The sequence below is a fragment of the Trifolium pratense genome, linkage group LG7 (genome assembly GCF_020283565.1).
Source record: "Trifolium pratense cultivar HEN17-A07 linkage group LG7, ARS_RC_1.1, whole genome shotgun sequence".
Taxonomy (NCBI): domain Eukaryota; kingdom Viridiplantae; phylum Streptophyta; class Magnoliopsida; order Fabales; family Fabaceae; genus Trifolium; species Trifolium pratense.
Genome location: NC_060065.1, coordinates 43,923,779 through 43,948,191, shown reverse-complemented (window position 1 = coordinate 43,948,191; position 24,413 = coordinate 43,923,779). Strand labels below are relative to the sequence as shown.

General features: G+C 33.7%; 4 protein-coding genes across 7 annotated transcripts; all 4 read right to left on the bottom strand.

The window, feature by feature from the left end:
- Nucleotides 1-1,729: 1,729 nt before the first annotated feature.
- LOC123895178 (putative ubiquitin-conjugating enzyme E2 38) lies at nucleotides 1,730-5,208 on the bottom strand. Its single transcript, XM_045945413.1, has 8 exons — nucleotides 5,136-5,208; nucleotides 4,858-4,915; nucleotides 4,243-4,308; nucleotides 3,177-3,374; nucleotides 3,017-3,080; nucleotides 2,589-2,728; nucleotides 2,183-2,494; nucleotides 1,730-2,054 (listed from the first exon to the last, which is right to left on the bottom strand). The coding sequence occupies exons 3-8, from the start codon at nucleotides 4,279-4,281 to the stop codon at nucleotides 1,731-1,733; spliced, it is 1,077 nt and encodes a 358-aa protein (XP_045801369.1). The 5' UTR covers nucleotides 4,282-4,308; nucleotides 4,858-4,915; nucleotides 5,136-5,208; the 3' UTR covers nucleotide 1,730.
- A 2,794-nt stretch (nucleotides 5,209-8,002) lies between these two features.
- LOC123895170 (thymidylate kinase) lies at nucleotides 8,003-12,273 on the bottom strand. Of its 3 annotated transcripts, none has more exons than XM_045945397.1 (7): nucleotides 11,994-12,273; nucleotides 11,540-11,597; nucleotides 10,600-10,953; nucleotides 9,820-9,931; nucleotides 9,598-9,657; nucleotides 9,078-9,182; nucleotides 8,003-8,569 (listed from the first exon to the last, which is right to left on the bottom strand). In XM_045945397.1, exons 2-7 carry the CDS (start codon nucleotides 11,575-11,577, stop codon nucleotides 8,453-8,455), a joined length of 786 nt encoding a protein of 261 aa, XP_045801353.1. In that variant the 5' UTR covers nucleotides 11,578-11,597; nucleotides 11,994-12,273; the 3' UTR covers nucleotides 8,003-8,452. The 3 variants fall into 3 exon arrangements, with proteins under 3 accessions (XP_045801353.1, XP_045801354.1, XP_045801355.1); XM_045945398.1 differs by having other exon boundaries at nucleotides 10,600-10,947; nucleotides 11,994-12,271; XM_045945399.1 differs by having other exon boundaries at nucleotides 10,600-10,947; nucleotides 12,003-12,271.
- A 3,202-nt stretch (nucleotides 12,274-15,475) lies between these two features.
- LOC123895169 (cytochrome c oxidase copper chaperone 1-like) lies at nucleotides 15,476-16,123 on the bottom strand. Its single transcript, XM_045945396.1, has one exon. It carries the CDS (start codon nucleotides 15,918-15,920, stop codon nucleotides 15,678-15,680), a length of 243 nt encoding a protein of 80 aa, XP_045801352.1. The 5' UTR covers nucleotides 15,921-16,123; the 3' UTR covers nucleotides 15,476-15,677.
- A 2,594-nt stretch (nucleotides 16,124-18,717) lies between these two features.
- LOC123895168 lies at nucleotides 18,718-19,726 on the bottom strand. 2 transcript variants are annotated; one of them, XM_045945394.1, is made up of 3 exons: nucleotides 19,572-19,726; nucleotides 19,420-19,463; nucleotides 18,718-19,193 (listed from the first exon to the last, which is right to left on the bottom strand). In XM_045945394.1, the coding sequence occupies exons 1-3, from the start codon at nucleotides 19,652-19,654 to the stop codon at nucleotides 18,862-18,864; spliced, it is 459 nt and encodes a 152-aa protein (XP_045801350.1). In that variant the 5' UTR covers nucleotides 19,655-19,726; the 3' UTR covers nucleotides 18,718-18,861. The 2 variants fall into 2 exon arrangements, with proteins under 2 accessions (XP_045801350.1, XP_045801351.1); XM_045945395.1 differs by having other exon boundaries at nucleotides 18,718-19,463; nucleotides 19,579-19,717.
- Nucleotides 19,727-24,413: the final 4,687 nt, after the last annotated feature.

Below are 24,413 nucleotides of genomic sequence, written 5' to 3'. Positions count from 1 at the left end.
ACTTTATAATTCTGTGGAAAATAATAAAAACAAGAAAAACTATGATACATTTTTTAATTTGATAAAAAAAAATACGATCTATAGGAATCTTTCCTATGTAAATCTATGACATTATACATAAACTTGTGATGAATTGTCTATACTTGCTAGATGATGTGTTAATTACAATTATATTGTAATCTATAATTGATTGAAGTGTTAGATGTTTTATTAACTCTAAATGATACTTCTATGTGTTGATGCCTAATAATCTTATAATTAAACTAAGATTGAGAATGTATGTTTGTGATGCTTTGTTGTTTGTAAATGATGTTTTGATTACAATTATCTTGTAATCTATTATTGAATGAAGATATTAATGTATATTTGTGAGTTAGAATATGGATGATAATAATGATGAAGTGTGAGTATATTTCTCACACTGGTATGTTGATGTTTATGTTTTCTAACTCTCTGTTTTGTGTATTTGACTAGTCTACCACAGGGTTTTGTATCTTTCTTGGAGATTCTCTCATTTCTTGGAAGAGCAAAAAGCAGGACATTGTCTCCCGCTCTTCTACTGAATCTGAATATCGTGCTATGACATCCACGACAACTGAAATTAATTGAGCCTAAGACCTCTAGAGTGATAGTAGACTAGCTGCCACAAAAATAATGACCTTTTATTAGAATTGAGTTAAACAGAGTTAACAAGAAAATAATGTCAGTCAGATGAAGTATCTTTAAGGATCTTTCTCTTTTTCTATGTTTCTATATGTTCAATCTTGTTAACACTGTTATCAAATTAAACCCTTTTTGGGTTTTATTTCTTGAGTAAAACCAGAGAAAGCATATGAGTGAGTGAGTAAGCAGATTGAACGTTTTGAGCGGGGTGTTAAGCTAGTCAATAAATTCTATTGTGAGTTTAAACCAAAAAAAAAACAATTATCTTGTGAGTTTAAAGGATATGCACTAACATTGGATAAGAATGGTTTAATCTTCAACATTGTCCGTCACTGCATGTTTTTTTTTTCTCTCTGATATATTTTGGGGCACACACGATAGACCAATTATTTTGTCCGTCACTTGTTTAAGGGCACACACGATACTTTACCACTTGAGCGAAGTCATTGATGGTTAAAAAGTAATTAATATTGTTTCAAAAAAAAGTAATTAATATTATTTTGGGAAGAAATTTTTGTTTTCAAGTAGACCAATTATTTCGAAATAGAGAGTACTTCCTAAAATTGTTTGCATGTAGACCAAATATTTTGAAACAAAGAAAGTTGATATATTTGGAAAATACATTCACTTTTGTTTATAATTAATGTCGGAGGAGTATTATATTTGTATGCAAATTACAAAATTAGTATATTTGCATAGCCACAGAGGCTCGATTGATCAACTGGTTAGTGTTTGGTACAAGTGGAATAGAAACGAGAGGGGAACAAGAGAATCATCAAAGAATCAGCAGTGTAAATTAAAAATTGTAGAAGTATTGCTTCTGATGCATTTTCGAAATCAATTGGAATAAGTCGAACAAACTAATGTTGTTGATGATGCGTCGTAGAGGGTTGGAGAATAGGGCAAGAAGAAGAAGATAAAGAGAAAGTCTATGTCACAAACATTAATTTATTTTCTATTTTTGTATATTAATGTAATTAATTTCACTATTGGAAAGCTGACTTTTAAGCCATGTCATAAAATTGGAGGAAATCAAGTGGAGGAATAAAATCGCACAATTAAAAAATTTAAGAAGAGGCAAAAACTACAATTAAGTCTAAAAAACAACTTGAAAACAGTTTTTTCAAAAGAGTTGGTTTCGGAGAATTCGGAAAAATGAATTTCTGACAATCCTTAACTCCAATTTTTTCAAAAACTTGGACAAGAAGCTTGACATATCCAAGTAATCTAGCCTTAAAAATATCTGAGCTTTTTCGTCCACCATTATCATCATCTTGAACCCCGCCTTTCACAAAACAACCAACCTGAACACCTTCCATGTACGCTTTACATGACGCCAGAATATCATGTGCTCGACTGTAGAAATGCCCCACAACAAGTTCTTCAAAATTCTGAAAACAAAATGACTTAAATCAGTTGCTTGAATCCCAAGAAAGGAAAACCTGTTTATATTAGAACCAAAGAAATGAATCAAATCTGCTAGAGATATAAAAGAAAGAACCAAAGATTAGAAACAAACCTTTGGAGGCTTTTTTACCGTATACATCATTGTCCTTACTGATTGAATGAATGTATATTCACTATACTTCAGGGACCATGCTTCACCAATTTGTGTGCCACTCATAATTCCAATAAAAGGCTCATTAAAGAAAGGCTTTGAATTCAAGATTAGACCTTGTATGGAGACTAGAACCTGTAGCATTGTTGAAACACCTGGAGTCCACATCTCATTTGTTTCGCCATCCCAGGTGTTAAGTAGACTGAGACATACTTTGCCACACTCATACAAATTCGGGTTGAGCCTAACACCTCTAGAGTGATAGTAGACTAACTGCCACAAAAATAATGACCTTTTATTAGAATTGAGTTAAACGGAGTTAACAAGAAAATAATGTCAGTCAGATGAAGTATCTTTAACCACGCACCGGGGGTACATTGGGATAGCCACTGGGAAATTGAACATCGAAAAAGAAAAGACCGTCGTGGTAAGGTGTACCTTCTGCTCCAACAATCACTGCCCTCAAGAGATCCATCCTTGATTCGAAAACTCTCACAAATATTGTTTCTGATGAACATTAAAGAAAAAACAGACAAAGAAATGGTCATGTTGAGCAATATGCCAGAAGCAGGTTACACAATATGGTCATGTTGAGTATTATAGTAGTACTCAAAATAAACCGGACCTACCATTTCAATAGCAACGAACGGATATCAATAGGAAATAAATGAACAATGATTGGTTACATATAGTAAAGTCCATCAGCTCAAAAAAGTAAATTGAATACTAAACGTGATCTGTGATAAAACTTAGAAACTATTACAAGCTATTTAGTATCAGGAATACTGTACTCACCCGGCAAATGCTTCGCCAAAATCTTCCACTCTTCTTGGATTCTTTTAGCCCAACTCGTTGGATTCTGCTCAGGAAATAGGTAATATATAAATCCATATACTGAGACAAAGTACGCCTTTAAAAGAATTAAAAAAAGAAAAGAAAAAAAAAACCAACTAACTTGCTTTGTGGAGGAATTATTTGTAACATAGTGATGGTCGGAAGTGTCAACGACAATGTCAAATTGCTTAAAACTTTGAAGTTTCTTCAAAGTTTCATTAGTGATTGTCGTCGACCCTGGTGGAACCACTGCCTTCCCCTTATTTGTTCTTTTATGAGATGTTTCACCTTCAAGGTCAATCACATCATGAAAAACGGTCTACAATAAAGTAACATACAATGATTATTTATCGGTAAAGAAAAATATTAAGTTTTTGAAACATTCATACATAGATAAAATAAAATGGAAGTTATGGTTAAATATTAGACCCTAATTTCTAAAGATACCAGTAGATTCATAACAACAAAGGGCACATACGGAATCTCCTTAAACAATCGGACGATAAAAAACATCATTTGTATATGTTTTGAAGCACGAACACTCCTTGAATTTGACGCAACACTGACACTTATAATTACATGAAATTATGTCATGTTCTCAGATTACTATCGGTGTCGATGTGTTAGTGTCTTTGTTGTTTCATATGTATGATGGGAAATAGCATTCTGATGATAACAGACTCCTATAATACATGCACATTCAAGTACTTTCAAGTCCTTAACCACTTAAAAAGGTGATTTCTCTTGTTCTGATTAAACTAGGAAATTATTCTAAAAGAGGAGAGAGGGAGAAAATAAACAAATAAACCAGCACAAATGGCTATGAAGCACGGACACCAGACACAACACAAACACTAAACATAGACACCAATAATCATAAGTGTCAGTGTGGACAATGACATGTGTCCACCACCCAATCTGAGAAGTGTTTGTGCTTGACGGTAAATAGGTTTAGTTTACCTGACCAAGCCATATCATAAAACAAATTAAAAAAAAAAATATTATTTGTTTGTTTCCAAGTTCCTAAAAGATAACAACCCTAAACATGAATTCAACTTCCAAGTTTCCCACACAAGAAAAGTAAAACTATTTTAGAAAAGGCAATGAATTTAAGAATGATCATCACTTTAAACTGAAAACCCAGATGAAGATTTTAATAAAAATCAAAACTTTGAATAGTTAGAAACCTGTTTCTGCGGAGGAATTTCAACAGCATCAGGATCCATGAAGCAATAACTATGATCAATAAACCCCTTTTATGATAAAAAGAGAGAGTGGAAGAGTGAGTGAAGGTTTGCGCGGGGTGTTACAAACAAAAGAAAGAGTATAAATATATATTTATAAAATATAATAATGAATCAGAAAAATAAGAAGATTATATTAAAAAAAATTAAGATTTGTTCAAAAATTTTGACTAAGATTTGTTCAAAAAAATAAGAACATATGCATAAAAATAATAATAAATCAGAAATAAGAATATCCTTCTAATATATATAAAATATAATAATAAATTGATTACTACCAAATAAGTTTGTCGAGGTAGTTTATGATAAAATAACTTATAAAATTATAATTTTTTACTAGTATGATCTTATAAAATAACATAAAACTTAATTATATTGCATAAGCTATTTGCATAAGCTCTAAAAAAAAAAGCTGGGTCAAACAAGCCATAAAACTCAAACATGCCAAAGCTCATTAAAGCAGTAAGATTTGTCAACTCTTAGAATCACATTCTCAAAATTTTGGTTTTCAATAAAAATGTTCCTTGATTGCACTTATAAATTTCTAACAATACTTACTCCAATTGTTTCACATGTGCTCGGCCGTAGAAATGCCCACAACAAGTTCTTCAAAATTCTGAAAACAAAATGACTTAAATCAGTGGCTTGAACCCCAAGAAATGAACAAATTTGCAAGAGATATAAAAGAAACGAACCAACAGTAGAAACAAACATTTGGAGGGTTTTTCATCATATACATCATTGTCCTCACTAATAGAATGAATGTTTCCTCATTATAATTCAGGGACTCCGCTTCACAGGTTCATTAAAGTAAGGCTTTGCGTTCAAGATTAGACCTTGTATGGAGACTAGAACCTGTAGCATTGTTGAAACACCTGGAGTCCACATCGCATTTGTTTCGCCAGGCCAGGTGTTTCGAGTCTTCTTCAAACCTAGGTCATATTCTGGCAACAATGTAAAAGGCGCCTCAATTCCAGTAGGTAGATCCACTCCACATTCCACATTATGCCTGTAATAATAAAGCATACTCATCTTCAACGAACAATGGATTGCAACCTTGGCCGCCAACATTGATTAAATTATATGATATTGAAGGTTGACAATTGGAAGACTGAATTCCACTAACTGTTCCAGATTTTCCCATGACAGGCTGCCAAAATTGCGAACAAAATGTTACCGTCATTAAAAAGTTGGAAAATATAATATCAAGCTACCATAACTTGATGTTATACAAACCACAACTTGATGATCGCCATAACCCCCATGAATGGTTTCCACCGCTTTCCCCTTATTTCTTTTACTTTTACGAGATGTTTCGCCAAGTACCACTAAATTGTCATCGCCTTCAAGGTCAATCACATCATGGAAAAAGGTCTACAAAGGTAACCTACAATGATTACTTGTGGGTAAAGAAAATGATTGAAAGGTAGACTGTTGCGCCGTTAAACCTTTTTGTATGACAAAAACAATCATCAGAAAAACCACATCGATAATTCAGACTGATTGTGTCAGCTATTAAGCAAGGACAGTATAAGGACAGAGAAAATAAACAAATAGATTAGCATAAATCAGCTATAAAACAAGGACACAGACACAACACAAAAACTTAATAATAATTTGTGAAAAAAATAACAAGTCAATATAATCATAAATGTCGGTGTCAGACATATCCAGGACACCTGAATATGCATAATCTGAAGGGTCAAATCAGGTTAGTAAAGGCAATGGCTTTAAAGCAAAAAGAACAAAAAAGGCTCATAAGAATTTGAGAGAAAAATTATAAAAATTAAAAAATAAATAAATAAAAAATAAAAACCTGTTGTCTCTGCTTTTTGCGCGGGGTTTTGTTACACAGAAAAGAAAGAGACAAATAAGGAAGAGAAAGGGTTTTGTTTTGTCTTTCCTGATTGACGAAATTTACGAAAATTAATAACTCCCTCCCCACAATAACGCCCAATTATAAACATTCTTTATATATTGAAAATCGAAAGAGAAGGCCGAAACAATTTGATGTTAAAACTAACTCCGACAAATCAGATTAAATTGTTGGTGAAAGCAACAAAAAAAAAACGGAAGAAGTTAGTTAGTGAACAGCAAACGAATAGCTTATAAGCTAACTTTTAGCTTATAGCTAATAAGGTACTACCTCTGCCCTTAATTATAAGACCATGTTGGACAAAAATATACTATTCATTTACCTTGTTTTGACATTATTTTTTTAATAATATATAAATGTAAATATTACTGGTATTTTCAGTTTGTTTTCTCTTTAATGTCACTATCTTTCTCTCTTCTCCGATCATCTCACTGTTCTCTCTATCATGGTTGAGCTCTCACCAGAACCGGCGGAACCAATGGTGGTGAGGGCGGTATTGATGGAGTGACCCTTTCTTCCGTTTCCATGTTTTCGTTTTCTTCCATCTCGGCAAATTTCAATCTAAGGAAATTTCAAACAAATGAAGGCGGTGGTCGTGCTCGTGCACCACCATGACGACAAATAGCGACTAAGATGGAAGTGAAGGGGGATCGGGAGTTGCAGAACCATGTCGGAGGAAGTAGAGAGCTACTCATCTGCAATAGTGACAGCTTTCTGTTTGACGGAGGTGCGGCGATAACGGCTGCCGGAGGTAATGTGCGACTTTGTTGTTGTGGTGGCTGCCGGATTGGTGACTGTCTGGTGGTGGACTGTGTGCTGGTTGCTTATGGTGGTTAATTGAAGAGAGAGAGAAGGTGGGTGAAGAAGATGAAGTGATATTTGTTTTGACTGAAATGTGCTTAATTTAAAGGTTGGAATGTCAAAAATGCTCCTTGATGTTGTATTTTTGTTGGTCCCTTGATGTTAGAATAACATTTCTGATCATGGTAGGAGTAAACACATTGAATGAATATGTCATTTCTTAAGGGATCAAGTCAATAAGGATAGACTAAAGTTGAAATACTGCAAAATTGAGGTGTAGTAGACATTCTAACTAAACCATTTAAGATGGCACAATTTCATGAGCTGAAGCTTATAGGAATAGAAATGCTAACAAACATGTATTAGGAGGTGTGATGAATTGAATTTCATGTTTGTATCTTGTATTTCACTTTTAAGTGTTAATAACTTGTTGAACAAGTTATTGGTTGTTAGTTTGGTACAACTAAAGGTGGTTAGTTAGTTAAGTCGTTATGTTAGTTACATAACCTGAGTTACAAGTTACCAGTTGTTTTTGAAAAATTAACCACTAGTATATAAGTGGATGTACTCATTAAATTAATACAATTCCACTTATTCTCTTTCTCATTCAACATTCTTGAAATTACTCCCACACAAAGTAATTATCTGCAAGTAGTATATACAATCATGTAAGTTTTAACTATATAATTAAACTAGTAACATCTGTTCATCACGGGACGCACGTTTCGTCGCGTCAGTTTGAATTATAAATATTAAATCTAACAAATTTGATTCAGAAATACTTTTTTGTGGATTATTAAATCCAAAGCATTGCCTAAATAGGGTTACTTGGGTAGGAATAGGGTATACACTAGGGTTTCCAAGACTATTCAAGATTTGGAAGGGATTTATTGTGGATTATTTTGATTGTTCTTCAAACAAACCTGATCTTGATTTAACCATAAAACTATATTGAGCTAAGTTCAAGTCAAGTGAATCCTGACTAATCATTTGGCAAACTTACATAATGTTAAATGCAAAATAATGTGACATTAACAACATAAAATTTAATTAATGAACAAGTGGTTTTCAAGGCACATAAACATAGCCTACAGAGGTAACATTTGATTGATTAATAAATAATCTTCGGACCAGTCCAGCTTTTTCCCATAATATCCTCTTATAGTGATAACACAGAAATGAAACACTCTTGAGGCAGTCCCAATGCAAGTCTTGGTAAAATTTAGGCACAAGATATAATAACTAGCACCTCATCCGGGTAGATAAAGCTGCGACATTTTTGAATTAGGAATTATACATTTCTGACAACTTGAGCATATTAAAAACTCTCCAATATGTCTTCAAATTACTTAGCAAACAAATTGTGATGTGTGAATGAATGAACCAGAATTGTTCATAAACGGGGTTCAGTGTGCAGAATTTATACAGCATACTCAGTATTTGTTCATTCATGACATCCCTTTCAAGAGTGTGTGTCTATGTTGACCACAGGGATGAGAGGGCCTTCCCCTTTTGGCATTCTGTGACACAAGAAAGTACAATCTCTTGCAACTGTTTCTCCACATCTTCTATGGTTTGGCAAGCATCTACAACCTGCATCAAGTCGGTAGAAAGAAAAGGGAAAACAAGAAGTAAAAGGTTTAGCGTAATGCAATAAAATACGTCCTTCATTTCAAAACGAATGCCATTTAAGGTTTTTACACACATATTAAGAAATTCAACGATTAGAGAAAGAGAATAGCTATTTTACCAAATTATCCTTATTATCTATTGGTGTATGTTCCACTATCATAAATGCAAAGTAGAAGTAATATTTTGGGAGCAGTGTGCATAGAGGGTACAATTGGAAAGAAAAAATTAATATTGCACTGGAAATCGAAAATGGCATTCATTTAGAAACAATATTTTTTTGTGATAGTATTAGTGACACTCATTTTGAAACGGAGGAAGTACTAAATAAATAGCAAGACATGTGGAGAACTGGATATTATAGAAAAGATAACTATAACTTTACCATACCGACATATATGACACAAAGTATTAGTATCAGAATTCAGAACTGTCCATTTCGGAAGGAAAGGTCAGAAAAACAGTTCATTACCTTCCAGGAGGCATCATGAAGGACTTTGTAATGTTCAGCAACTTTCTTCTGAAACTCGAGCTTTTCATATCTTTCATCACCATACCCTCCTCTTTCTGCAGCTTTCTGATATGAACGTGCAAAGAATATAAATAAGCAAAACAGGGAAACATGCATGAACCAAGCTCAAACAATGTAACCCATCAATAGTGAAAAAAAGTCAGAAGATCAAGGTGGATGAACTTTAGAAGCAAGAGAGCTGAAATCATTTATGTATTAGGACTTGAACCACCCTCCTGAAGAAAAGTAATGCATCTAACTTTTGTAAATCGACGCCCCACTCCCTATTTGATTCAAAATTTTATATCCCAACCCAACAGCACGGAAGATAGAAAAGGGAGCAAAGAAGCATTGTAGAAAATAAGTGGGTTTTACAGAATAAAAACCTTTTCCAGCATGAAAATAAGAAACTTTGAAATCATGTCTCAAAACCTAACCCAGCATATCACTATTTATTTTCCACATAGTAAGTGTTGCTTACATCTGGTGAGATGTCAAGGTATGCTACAAGATCTGGAGCAAGCAATCCAATTTCCGGGGCCTGCAAAATTTAAAATTCACCATTTAGTAACAAAGAGAGAACATAAGAAATTGTGATTGTCAAAAAAAAAAAAAAAAAAAAAGAGAGAACATAAGAAATTGTGCAAATTCTAAACTGAGCCAGAGTAGAAGACCTCCTGGAAAGTCCTCATGGATCTTTTACCTTACACCATTCAATATCTAGTCCCTTAGCAGATGAGAAAGCAACTCCAGAATAAGAATAACGGTCAACAATGAGGGTTATTCCACTTTTCAATTTTGTTTCCATCAATGACCTGCACCAACAATACTACTTAATCAAAGAAATCTTCGAATTTCACATGTCATGAGCAAGTACCAGCAAAAATATCCAAATGGTTCTATTGCTATAAAACTTGCACGCAACATTAGCTAATAAGAACAACATTCTAGGATATAACCATATTAGCATAGTAACTAGAGCTATGTCCTAAGCTTATTGAATTATGCTTCCCTCAGAGTCAGAAACCATGCCAGCTTTACAACACTACGTCATCACAACAGTGATGCAACATTGCAACACAACTTGCTTCTGCTGAGTACATAAAGGATAGGGATACTAGAGGTTTTGATCAAACGACTTAAATGCCTAAGCTGTGTATGGTTACGATTTCCTGCTTTATATCCCCACTCTTCTTGGAATACTTTATCCCCTTTCTAGCTAGACAATGGTCCATGGCCATATATTAAACTTGCAAGTGATGAATAAAAAAATTTCATTGTTCTTTCCGTGCTACATTTTACAAACAAACCTCCTAAGCCCCAACAAGACTGTCTTCCTAGAAACTACAAGCTTTCAAAAAACTACATGTGAAATTAAGACATAATCAATGGTTCACATGACATAAATTTCACAAACTAAACCCCAAAAAGCTGCATATGACAAATAATAACATAACTGATAGGAAAACAAAAGCACAAAAACCTCTTTTCCCAACGATTAGCACTGAAGAGAAGATGAATAGTATGATCATCCAACTGAGATGCGTTTGAGAGATAAGCAGATATCATTTGGCCAACATTTGTAGTTCTATCAGGAAATCTCCATAGTTCAGCAGAGAGCCCTTGTCCCTCTAAGTAGGATACTAGTCTGCTACACTGAGAAGATTTCCCAGAACGGTCCAAACCTTCTAGGACAACCAAGGCACCTCTAGACTCCTTGTTGTTGTCATCTTTGCTACAACTAAGATTAGCTTGCATTCTTATCTGCCTAGGAGAACACTTGGAGAATGCCTTCACTTGAAATTCCAATGGATTCTGCAATACTAGTGCTCTGGAACGCCAGCAAAAGTAAAACCAGTCCTTATAGAAGCAGAAGTTAAAAAGAAAAAACAAAAAGCAGAAGTCTTGTTCAACAGGTTGACATTGCTACATTGATCAACTGTTACAATAGTATCATGAAAAAAAACTTCAAAAACTACTTCTCTCAACCCTTTTCCTTTGTTTGTTTGCTGAGAAATCTAAGCACAACTAAAACCTTTGAATTTTAAACAGCAGGACATTGCAGTTTCTTCCAGGAAAAACAAAACCATTTTACGTCTTTCGTTTCTTATGATTTCTTTAGAAATGTAAACAACTTGGCCAATTGCTGTTTCGGTTAGCTTTGTTTGGGCTTTGTCTGTATTCTCCTATGTGTGTGTGTATTTTATTGGTGCGCCTTATGCTCCTTTTTGATTTACAAAAAATAATAATATCTCAACCACTGGACTTAGCACTACTCTAGTAGTAGGTCTAGTAAAATTCAAACATAATAATATCAAATTAATTGGCGACAAAAAACACGGCATCTAATTTAAAAAAACAAATACATTTTTTAACAAATCAGATTTAACATTAAAACCAGATGAAGCAAAGGGTTTTCTTACAATGACTTCAAAGCTGTGATGCAAGAACCATGGATCATATCCTACCCACACACTTCAACTGAAACAAAATAAAAGAGAAGATAAAAAATAAATCACATAACTTGATAAAGTTAAGAATTACATGACTTCAATGCTGTTGTAACCGCCGCTATTTGACAATGCTTTGTACTAAATAGCATATCGCAGAACAATAACAATTTGACATGCCTAAATTCCTAGCCGTCCATCAATTCAATCTCATTTCAATTCCTTGTTATCTCATTTCAGTATCATAAACCAAAACATAAATCAAATAAAAAACCATTATCATTCACAAATCAATAGCAGAACAGATAAATCAGATTAAATCTAGGCATAGTGTTCAACCAGTATATAAAAAGAGATAATTAGCAAATAAAACCACAAATTACAAAATTAGTAAAGAATAAGAAAAGAAGAAAAGCCGAACAATTACCAAATTAACCTTGAATCAGAGAATCGGACATAGGAGATAGGAGAATGTCACTTGGGTCTAGGTCAGAGAGGGGAGGGGAAGGTCGCCGGTGGTAAGCGGCGGCGCGATGGGAAGAGATGGCTCGTCGTCGGTCGAAGGACGAAAATACGAAATATATTTCTTGGCCGCGTGTGAGAGTTGAATCGGGAGGAACACGGCGACGGCGGAAACAACAGCACAACCCTATGCAATGTCGTCTTTTAGTTGAATTTTTTCCCGCTAAATTAAGGATTTTTCTTTTTCTTTTTTTTATAAATAAATTAAGGAATTTCTGTAATTAAATTAAATTTTGTAATCGTATAACTTTTCCAAATATTTTTTCATTTGTCTACTATGAGTTCGTTTGAATCGATTTATTTTTGAGCTTATCGCAAATAAATAAGTTTTATGTATTATTATAAGTTTTTTAAGATAGTTTATGAAAAAACAACTTATAAATTTACAATTTTTGTTTATGAAAACTTATGAATTGTTATTATGAACAGTAGTCAAAAAAAATGAAATGTGTGGCTGTGATGCAACTGGAGAAAATTTACACATAAGAGAATCTCCTCTCATTATTGAGTTGAAGTGGTTATTAAACTCCCAGAACCCTTAATTATTTAAGAGAACTCGGATTCAATTCATAAAAGAATAGTTTATTGTTAGACTTTACTTTTATATGTGCTCTCTATCGGCAAACATTTGTCCATGTTTTTTTTTATATTTATTAGGTTTTACTTAATTTATTTTTATATTTATTGTTAGACGAGGTTAAGGGGAGTAAGAAAGAGCAAAACATTAATCAGTGAAGAAAATGGTGGAAACATACATGAAGGAAGAGAGACTTCTATGGATGAGAAAAACAGCAAGAAGGATAGCACAACTCTACAAGAACGTGGGAATATGGGACTGAATCATAGAATCTTAAATGGTGCAACATTGATCAGTGAAGAAAAACTAATATTTCATAGATGTAACAAGCTTAGGGACTGAAAGTAAATTGTTATTGAACTCAAGAACAAAGAGAACGTGTAAAATGAAAAGATCAGAAATTCTAATGTTGCCAGCTAAATCAGCAATGACTGAATTTCCATTTGGAAACTTCACATAAACCAAATTTATCTTAATGAATGAAAGGAACCAAGGTTTGTTGAAACAAGCATGGTCTATACTCTATCGCACCTGAGTCCACAATCCATAATTCTGATTTGGAATTAACATGATTAGCAGAGGTACAGAGGCCACCATCAGACAATGGGTCTGTCAAAATCACGGTGGATCACCGTGATTCTGGAATATCCACTGTGATACCAAACATAGGCTAAAACTATTACTCTCTTGTTGAAGAATAGTGAAAAAATATTCATCATAAAAAGTTGAGACTTGACCATGCATGACCAAATTGATGTCTGAGTCCCATAAAGAAGCACATAATGCAATTCTCTTCACGATAAGTTCTTGAGGAACAAGTGCATTGAGAAATCGAGCGGTAATTGTCTAGTTCCTCACACAACACAGTCAAAGCATTAAAGAAATCATTGAGGAGTTACTCTAGATATTATGTGACAGAATTGATTGAATTGAATTCATTGCATAATGAACAATTACTCTGGAAATGTGTTATATGTGTCATTTGTAGAGCAACTTATTAGCAAAAGCACAACTAAACAGTAACTGTTCTAACTGTACAATATATATGAATAACACAAACTTGCTGATGTGGAATAACCAACCAACTTGTTGAAGTGTATTATATCATTAACCACATAGCTTGAAGCCTTGAACCATACATACAGTGTTGGCATAGATCAGATGAACTGTACAGTGTGTAGAAAACCACTTCCCTAACATGCTGAGAAGACCAGTGTATTCCTTGTTTTCCAGGCGTGTCTCTTACCCGGATAATTCCTTCTTATTTATATCATATCATAGAATTCATACACAATTCCTTCTTATTCATAACATATAATTCATATATAATTATAACAATCCACATCCGTGGTGGCGTGGCCAGTGTGGTACTGAGCAACAAAATAATCAAGACTCAAGCTGATTAATAAAAGGATTAGGCCTCATTTGGATTAGCTTAGTTTTGAGCTTATGCAAACAGCTTATGCAATATAAAGTAGGTTTTATGCTATTTTATAAGTTCACACTAGTGTAAATTGTATTTTTATAAGCTATTTTATTATAAACTACCTTGACAAACTTATAATAAGACATAAAAATTGTATAAGCTGTTTGCATAAGTTCAAAAATAAGCTAATCCAAACGGGGCCTTAAACTTTTTTTTTTTGGGTAACAAAGAGGGCCTATGCCCAACAAAAGAAAAAAACTACACCTCAACTAGAAGCAGAGTAGAAACTCCACTAACATCAGCTAATAACAATCGACTAATCTTGCTCGGGCATATATCAAATAAATGCCAAGGAACATCATTATCACACCCCATATTTTCTAAAACATCTGCACATCGACTAGCTTCACTGTAGGAATGACAGACTTTAACCTCCCAATCAAACTCAATTAAATTTTGAATTTTATGAATTAACTGCCAACCCACAACTCTTCTAGTCTTGCCATCCTTCAATACTTTAACCACCACATCTGAATCTATACAGAGCTTCACAGCCCGGTACCCCTTCACTCAAGCCAAATTTAAACCTTTGAGCACCCCCCACAACTCAGTAACAAAAGCATTACACGTACCAAGGGACTTAGCAAAACCACATATCCAATTACCGTTTGAAACCCCCAATAATCCTCCACAGCCGGCCTTCAATCCGCCTCTACTCGCACCATCAGTATTTAATTTAACCTGTCTTATTGGAGGAGCATTCCACATGATAAAAATCTGCTGCTTAGAAATCTCATGCAGCCTGTTACTTTGGTGCCTCGCATTATTATAATTACTCACCCTGTTATGCACTACCAACCACAGTTTACATGGTCTCACAAACTCCAAATTTTGGACATCCTTGTTCCTCCAAAGCCAAAAAAAAAAATAACAAGCAACAACCCAATAAACCTTCCATTCAAAATGTGATTTACAAAGAGAAGGATTCGCATATTAAACTATACCGTTTGCATCAGATCAACACTAAAAAACCAGATTCTAAATAATAGATGATAAGCTGCAGAAACTACGAATTCACCATTCATATTACCCGGCCAACATCTCAAATCATCCCTCCATCACTACTAGGCAGCACAATAGCTATAATTCTCTGCACAATGTTCTGAGGGATCCCCTCCTTCATAATATGCAAATTCCATTCTCCATTAAACTTCATTAGTGAATAATAAACTTATCCTAAAATCTACCTAAACATGATTACTCATTATCTTCTATAATCTATGGGTCTAGGTTTACGTCTGGGATTAATCACTAGACTACTTGACAAAAAAAAATAGTCACGCCTATGGCATTCGGTGGTTAAATCAAATTAAATGAACCAACATTGTGACTAAATATGGTGTATTACTATTAGATCATCAAAACAACTAAACAATTCGCCGAATACAAGCCAAATAATTTGAAGAATAAATCCCCTGAAATTTTAATTTGAACTAAGTAAACATTCTGTAACATCAAAAGTACAAAATCTTCATTATTATCATGATCCTATAATAATTGTTATTATCCGAAAGAATTACCGATTCTCAAACATTGAATCCCTCAGCACGGAGACAAATTCGATGAGCTTCAATCCATTTCTTACAAGCATCTTCACCATGTTCCACTATGCATTCATCACGTATCCTCTTCGTATCAGGACAGGCGCAGCAAATTTTCTTCTTCTTTGGCGCATCCGATACTTCACATGTTGTTGCTGCCGCAGTTAATGCGGTTGTTACTGTTGCTGCTGTTGCTGCAGTTTCTGCCGTTGCTGCTGTTGTTGCCATTGCTGATTCAGTTACACCGTTTTGGAATTATGAGGTGAAATTAGAGTGGGAATGAAGAAGAACGAGAACGTTGATTCGAGTTTTATTGTTATTGGAACCTTTGTTTTGGGCTTTGATGCGTGAGAAGACGAAACGACAGGGTTTGTTGCGTTGCGTTTTGTCGTGACCTAATTACAAGTACAAGAGCCCAATTTTTCTTTTTCTTTCTTTTGACCAAAGGAAGCTTCGAGAGATTGATTCTACGGTGATAAAGGGGGAAATTGATTATTTGCGGGGACATTTTTCTCGCCATTCAAAATTATTTGGTCCAAAAATTAATTTTTGTAAAAATGGTTGAGATCAAATTGTTCGATTTTAAATTTTTTTTTTTAAGGTGTATTGTCCGATTTTAATCGGACGTTCGTCAACACGTGACTGTATGTATGAAATTGGATGGTCTAAAATTAATTTAATTAAAAAAAATTGACCTCCTTAATTGGCAATGGGACATGGCATATTATACGCAGTAATGCAGAGGTCGGAGTTCGAACCCTGAACAATTCATTTATTCATTTCAAGGGACGTCCATCAACATCAACGTATGATTAAAAAAATTATAATTATGTATGATTAAAATTTATTTTTTGAAAACATGATTAAAATTTATTAACAGCTTGAACACGACTATTTAATAAAATATATTATTATTGTTATTTGAATACTCTTATAAAATTCTAGAACAAATCATACAAGTCGGGAATGACGGGGCTCGAACCCGCAGCTTCCGCTTTGACAGGACGGTGCTCTGATCGATTGAACTACAATCCTAAAACATTGAAAGTACATATAATTGAAGATTGACTTGTTTTATTACAAGATGTTGTTGTTGATAGTTTATTTGCATAATTTTATTTAGTGTCGTAAAACTTGAAACATTTTAAAGAGTGTTTTTTTTTTTTTGATAAGCAAAATTGTATTAATAAGGAGTACAAGGAGTACTCAATCCTTACAATACAAAATGAAGTTATAAAGCTTCAAATTAAATACTTTGTAAACAACATAAAGGGTTACTACACTAATTGAAAAACGAGTAACCTGTTTTGCGTCCCGCTCTACCACTAAAGAGTGTAATTTAATATACGACTCGATCTAATGATAGTTTTGGTGACAAAAACGTTTTTAAATCATATATCTTTAAGTGCAAATCGCCAAAAGAAGAGAATCAGAGATGAATTATAAGAGTGAGCTGAAAATCTAAATCTTTTTTATTGAAATTTATTAAAGAGAGAAACATTTTTATATCCTTTCCATGAGAAAATAAATCATTTGTATTTCAAAGTTCTTTGTAAAACTTGTAACTGTTGAATATGTTGATTGTTGTGTTGGAAGTCTCACATTACTTAGGTTCTCGGGATGTGAAGTGTATAAATATGTGAGGGCAATCTCACCCTTTGAGCTAGTTTTTGGGGTTGAGATCCAAGCATATTTAACATGGTATCAGAGCCGGGTTAAGGACTGCAATGTGGGCATTTGACCCAGGACCACGCTAGGCGTGAGGGTGGGTGTTGAATATGTTGATTGTTGTGTTGGAAGTCCCACATTGCTTAGGTTCTCGAGATGTGAAGTGTATAAATATGTGAGGGCAACCTCACCCTTTGAGCTAGCTTTTGGGGTTGAGATCCAAGCATATTTAACATTAACTTGCCCGGTAGCTAGTCTCATTTCATTTGTTAACAATATAATCGTTCTGGATATATACACCAAAATAGTCTCGATTGTTTGGTAATCGAGGCTAAGGAGTGTTTATATACAACACACATATTTTTCAAACCATCGAGGCACATTTTCTACAAATGATAAAACCGTGACGAGTTAACCCCAAAACGGACAATCTCTCAGAGATGTTAACTTGAGGTCAGATCGGAACATTGGCGCCATATGTGAAGAACGAAACCGCGCAATAACGTTGATCTACATCTTCGTTTCATGGAGAAAATTACTATAAGAATACAAATTTCGGTTGAGAAGTAAGAAGAAAAAAAAATCAACGAATGACTCGTGATTATTTTAATAAGCTTGATCAATTCAACTTGTAGCACAATAATCACTTAAGTTCAACCCCTTCATTAGTACTATCTGTATAATAATATGCATAATCAGTTAAAATTTTAGATTATTGAGGCAGTTCTCATAACTCATAAGCAAATTAACTCATTTGACCAATACTAATGCTGAATTTTTTTAACTGTATGATGACATATCCAGTTTTAAAAACTATCAAATGAAGTACATAATAATATAACCAGTTAAAGATTAAGCTTCTTGAGACATTACTCATAAGTCATAAGCAAATGAAAATACTATGGATGCAGCACAATAAAAATTATACTAAAATTGCACCCAACAAACAATTCTATGTGCTTATAAAAAAAAAAAAAAAAAAAAAAGTGTATCCTATATTACACAAATTAAAGGCTCTCCATTCCATGAGAATTTAGTAACCACAATCCCAAAGAAAATCCAAGATTTTTAATAAAAAAATGTGCATTATAACATGGATTGCCGATATCACAATGAACCGTTGTAATTTTGCAAAATCTATATTTTATAGTTTTAGTAAATTACAATGACTCACTGTGCACCGTATAAACTTACGGTAATATCGCACATGCACTAAACTCAATTTCTCTAAGCTTGTTCTAGAATTTGAAAAATCAATTATTTTTTCTAAAACTCAACATTTCATATTTTATTTTGACCCTGAGTTTTGGATCCTCTAACAACCACTGAACGATAGATAGTCATAAGATTCGTTAGATTTAAAGAGAAAAACGAAAACTTCATATCTATAAATTTAACGATTGTGACACGAAACTACCACCGGAGAGATCCATTTTCTATTTTTGTTCTAGAATTCCCCTAATCTATTTACATTTTTTTTTTTACATTGAGTAACAAACAACTAATCATATTTCTCCCTCCAAACATACACAAGAAAAAACACCCAAGAAATAGCCAAAGCAATATCCCCAATAGCATGTCTTGGCCAATCAAAACCAAGATCTTTAACCATTCCTACAAAATAAAATCTCCAAACAGCCATAGAAATATGAAGAAACACACACCCTTTAGCAAAGAAACTTTGAAACTCCATATCCTTAACACAAGAAACCATAAACACAAGAAAACCAATTATGAACAACAACAATCCAGAAAATGAATCTGATGTTTGAATCAATAATTGATCATGTGGTGTTGACCCTTGAAGCTTAATTGCTGTCTTTGTTCCATGTCCTAAGACATGTATCTCATTGGAGTAAAAAACCATTAAAGATCCACATGTTAAAGCTAGTGTTGAATGAAGAACACATATTAGGAAAAAACAAGATGAACCCATTTTTCCAAGAGTCTAAAAGTTTCCAACTTTCAACTCAATTATGTTTTTTTCTCATCAAACATGAAATTTTAGAAACATAGTATAACTTCAAAACATAGTAGCAAAAGAATCAAGAATTTTCACCTTGAAACTTGAAAGTTGAAACCAAAGATATTAGTGAAAGAATTCTGAAAAGGAGATGAAATAGAAAGAGATTAAATATTGTGATTGAACCAAAGTTGATATATAATTATTGTTATTAAATGTAATAAATGTGTTATTATTTGTTTCCATACCTATTACCTTCCAAATTTTCAACATCCATGCTTTTTTGGTTGCTTCCTTTTCTTGTTGAACAATTGAAATTATGGTGGGTCATGGAAATGGGTCTACATTAGATAATTAAGAACATTTCGTCATTATATTTTGTCTTTTGAACCACGTAGGGTCTTAATTTGTAGCCACTACTCTTATCTTAAACTTGGTTTGATATTATTTTCAACACTCATGTCGGTATCTAAGGGGTAGTTTTGGAAACCGGATTCAATACTATTACTGACGTGCATGCATTCGTGTAATCAAAAAATATATGACTGTTCAATTGAGATCGGATGATCTGGATTTTAAACTCAATAAATTTATATTTTTTTCTTCTATATTATATAAACCGTTTGATATCGATCAGAGTGACTAAGATGAATCAAAATATGGTTGGTAGTTTTGTGCTTATTTTCATGTTCCAATAATTGTACAAAAATTTGTCCCCACCCCCATCCACTACAAGGAAAATTGTATTTATTGGCAGAAATTATCTTTCACTGAGTGGCATTTTCTGCTAGTAAGTGTTAATTTTGTGATAAAAAATTTGAATTATTAATATCTTGATATATTGGTAAAAACTCACACTCTCCTATCTAAATACATCATTATACACAAATATGAAATACTGTATCTATTTTACATACTTACAAGTTACAGCTCTTTTTTGTTTAATTAGGTGATACTCATCACTCTTATTTGTTTAATTGTGTCATTCTTATTTGTTTAATAATTACTCTCATTGTCATCTTATTAGAGAAATATGAAAATGACTGTTTGTTCAAAAAATTAAAGAAAATTATGTCATCTGCATCCAATATGTGTGATACCAAAGGAAAAGATAGGTAGATAATTAAAAAAGACAATATCTATTTAAGACTATACTTTTAGTCATGTAGTTTCACTAATGGATGGTTTTGTCCATATAATTTTTTTTGTTCAATTATCCTTCTAGTGGTTAGAGTTTCTATCATTTTAAAATAAATAAATGGATCCGAGAATTAAACTTCGTCCCTATATATAAAATGTGACATCTCTACAAATTGAATTTAGGGATGGCAATGGGTAGGGTATGGGTAGAGTACTATAGTACTCATCCCCATACCCGCAGTTTGAAAAAATACCTGTACCCATCCCCATACCCGCGTGGGTAATAATCTTTGTCCCCGTCCCCATACCCTATGGGTACCTAAGTACTCATACCCGTACCTGTTACCCGCATTTTTGCTAAAAAAAATCGATCGATTATAAAATATCATATCGTTTTAATATAATTAATTTGTTTTTAAAGATTTTAATGTCGACTCATGAAAATTATAAACAAAAACTTTACAAATCTCATGTTAAAGTTCATTTCTTTGTTAACATATTCACATTGTGTTTGTATTATATTATAAATAACCATTTTTATTAAAAATGTGTAATAGTTTAATAGTTATTGTATTTTTTTAAATTGATATACATATCTTATTATATAAAAATATATATAAAATAATTATATATACATTATGTGGGTATGGGGCGGGGTGGGTACTAAGGTACCCGTACCCGCACCCATACCCGCTCATTTTTGTGGGTAATTACCCATATTCGTGCCCGTACCCAAAATGCGGGTTTTTATCCTACCCGTTATGGGTAATTTTTGCGGGTGCCCACTGGGTATGAGTCAAATTGTCATCCCTAATTGAATTAAGTTTATGGGACTTTATCCATATAATTTTAATTTCTTAAATCTACTTCTCATTCTTATTTGTTTAATAATTAATAACTCCCATTGTCATATCATCGGAGAAATATGATATGAAAATGATTGTTTGTTAAAAAAAATAAAAAGATATTTTGTCATCTAAATCTAATAGATGTGATGCTAATTGAAAAGATAAGTTGTTAATTAAAAAATACATTATCTATTTATTAAGGCTATATTTTTGGTTTTGTAGTTTCACTTTCACTAGTGTGTGGTTTTGATCCATATATAATTTTAATTTCGTAAATCAAGTTCTCATACAATAAAAAAGTAGGTATAAATGTATAATGGAAACCTGCATAATAATATGCATAAATTCTCTTATTATTACATGGCTTGTCGGCGTAACAATTATTACATGCGGCAGACGTTTTCTATATGCATATGATAGATTAAATCAATGGCCAGGATGCCGCAGCAGGAACTGCAGCAGGCAATCCCGCAGCAGAGGATCCAGATCGTGTAACACCCCGAACTAACTACCCTTAAAAACGTGATCTTAAAAACTTTTTAAAGATAAGTAGCCGGAGCGCTACGGAAAACATTTTCAAAACGATCGTGCACATGACACGAAACGTCGCAGCGGAAAACATAACATAAAGGATTTTCAAAGCAATGAACAAAATAGTTCCAAAGATAATTCATTTACATAAAACATAAGTTAAGCTGTTCGCATCGATATACGACGGAATACAAACGATCCCCGACTCGATGTTACAACTACCAGAGCACTAATATACATCACAACCAAACTAAACTTAACAAAACTATACAAAGGTAGCCTACACTAGCTCCTCACCAAAAGTGCTCCACACCAAAACGATCTGCAGCTAAAACTCGATCGAAACCTCGACCTGAATACCTGAACCCCCAAAGGTCCAGCACATAACAATTAGGTAGAGAGTTAGTAAACATAATCACATACATACGAATATAGAAACGCACCTATATTCAACCTATCACGTATTACTAACTCACACACATGTTTCAATAAGGAATACACCAAATAACACATAACACAATTACACAACCAGATAGTTTCACGTCGTCTCGGACAACACAAAGAACTCACATAACACATAACACATAATTGCACATTTACTCAAATGCGACTAATGCCAAACATTCAATGTCATGCCAACCTAGACACGACTAATGCATGTGGTACCATCTTCTTTATCAAGGAACTTACCATTGATATTCTTCTTTATTGGACAAGTCCAATATCCTTCTTTATCAGACAAGTCTGATATCCCTAAATAATGCATGAATTTATGAATGCCATGCATTTACCAAACATATGATAATCACTTAGCACGAAGCTACTGCTCACTACATGGATAACATAATCCATTAAACTTCTTTATCAGACAAACTGATATTCTTCTTTATCGGACAACCCGATATACAAAATACATATACTTCTTTGACATTTTATATAAATGCCATTACACAACACAATTATTAAACATATAATAATTCCAAACCAAAACGAAACCAAATACATGGATACACACACTTTACAAACATTAACAAAAATTGCTGTCACTGAGGCCTTCGCTAAGCGAGGGCTTAGCGAGACATAGCGAACCTCACCAGGAAGTCACCTGCTCATGGCGAGCATTGGCGAGCTTCAGCGAACTATTCGCTACAGCGAACTCCTGGTCGCTTAGCGAACTACACCAGAAAAATATCTGTTCTTGAGTTTCAATAAGGCGGTTTAACCTTGAATCCACTCAAAAATTCATCTAGACATGTTATAAATTCTTATAAACAACAATTCCAAGCATATATGGTATCAAGGAACATTAATCATCCCTTCCAAACATCCAAATACATCAAACACTCAAAATCATGTCAATTTCTTGCAAAATAAGCAAAGTTGCATAAACATGCAAAACCATCATCAAACATATACATATTCCCTCCTAGATGTTCATTAAGCATACTAAGATGAAAAGACATGTTTATGATAAAGAAATTTCACCCAAACCCCAAAGAAATTGGATGAGAGAGTTCAGGAATGGAGGCAAGACACCTCCCCTCTCTTGGATCACCCAAGCTTATGCTTAACCACTCTCACCTTAGATTGAACGATGATTCTTGGCCTCTATACTCTTCTCCTTGCTCGAGTTCTTCTCCTTGCTTGTTGGAGTAAGCCCTAAGAGCCAATCTATTTTCATAGTATTTGCTTTAGGAGTATATAAATATGGCATTTCTTTATTATATTTGTAAGGTTGCAAAATAATGAAGTCCCTAGAATAGAAAGTCCGTTTAATAATTAAGTGTGACTTAATCATGAGATAATATTAAACATAAGGACACTATTCTTAAAGTATCTGTAGTCGAGCTTTAAGGTAAAGGGGATAACCTTAAAAGCATAAAGACTATTATGAAGATAGACTGATGATCACATCTCATGGATCATGGGATAAGGAGTTATCAAGTCTTGACGTAGGTATAAATATTAGGAGTAATATTTATACTGGATTGACCCGCTATGAGAGTACTACATGCAAAGTTATGCAAAGTGTCATAAGTTACTCTCATGGTGATAATGGTGTAAACCGCCCTTAGACCTGAAACCACTTTGTACCCTAGATGTGGAGTCAAGTACTTTGTTGCTGATCTAACGTTATCCGTAACAGGATAACCATAAAGGCAGTTGATGGGTACTTCACAAAGCATGCTGAGGGACAGTAGTGACCTAGATGGAATTTGTCAATCCTGCATAACAGGATAAATGTCATGGGCCCAATATTGAACTGGACAAAGATGACACCAAGTATGTTTTGTGTTCAATATAGACATAAAGGGCAAAGGGGTAATTATACACACTGATATTATCACAAGAGGTTATGTTTAGATCACATGTTAATTTCTCGTAACTTGAGTAGCAGTGATGTGTTGCTAGATACCGCTCACTGTTTATTGTAATAAATAGTGATTTATTATAATTGTCAATGTTACGGAAACCTACAGGGTCACACACATAAGAACAATCTAGTGAGATTGGAACACCGTAAGGTACGGTGCACCTTGGAGAAATAAGGAAATATGATAAGGGTATTAT

Bases quoted from the DNA above. Each gene is read 5' to 3' on its own strand.
- LOC123895178 (XM_045945413.1), bottom strand. From the start codon at position 4,281: ATGGATCCTGATGCTGTTGAAATTCCTCCGCAGAAACAG. The intron at 2,729-3,016 runs GTGAGTACAGTA...AATGTTCATCAG, and splicing joins TTTGGCGAAGCATTTGCCGG to AAACAATATTTGTGAGAGTT. The intron at 2,055-2,182 runs GTTTGTTTCTAA...TTTTGTTTTCAG, and splicing joins CGGTAAAAAAGCCTCCAAAG to AATTTTGAAGAACTTGTTGT.
- LOC123895170 (XM_045945397.1), bottom strand. From the start codon at position 11,577: ATGATCCATGGTTCTTGCATCACAGCTTTGAAGTCATT. The intron at 10,954-11,539 runs GTAAGAAAACCC...CTTTTGCTGGCG, and splicing joins ATCACAGCTTTGAAGTCATT to TTCCAGAGCACTAGTATTGC. The intron at 9,183-9,597 runs GTAAGCAACACT...CGTTCATATCAG, and splicing joins ACCTTGACATCTCACCAGAT to AAAGCTGCAGAAAGAGGAGG.
- LOC123895169 (XM_045945396.1), bottom strand. From the start codon at position 15,920: ATGGCAACAACAGCAGCAACGGCAGAAACTGCAGCAACAGCAGCAACA.
- LOC123895168 (XM_045945394.1), bottom strand. From the start codon at position 19,654: ATGACCCACCATAATTTCAATTGTTCAACAAGAAAAGGAAGCAACCAA. The intron at 19,464-19,571 runs GTATGGAAACAA...TCTCCTTTTCAG, and splicing joins GAAAATTTGGAAGGTAATAG to AATTCTTTCACTAATATCTT. The intron at 19,194-19,419 runs GTGAAAATTCTT...TACATGTCTTAG, and splicing joins TTCAACTTTCAAGTTTCAAG to GACATGGAACAAAGACAGCA.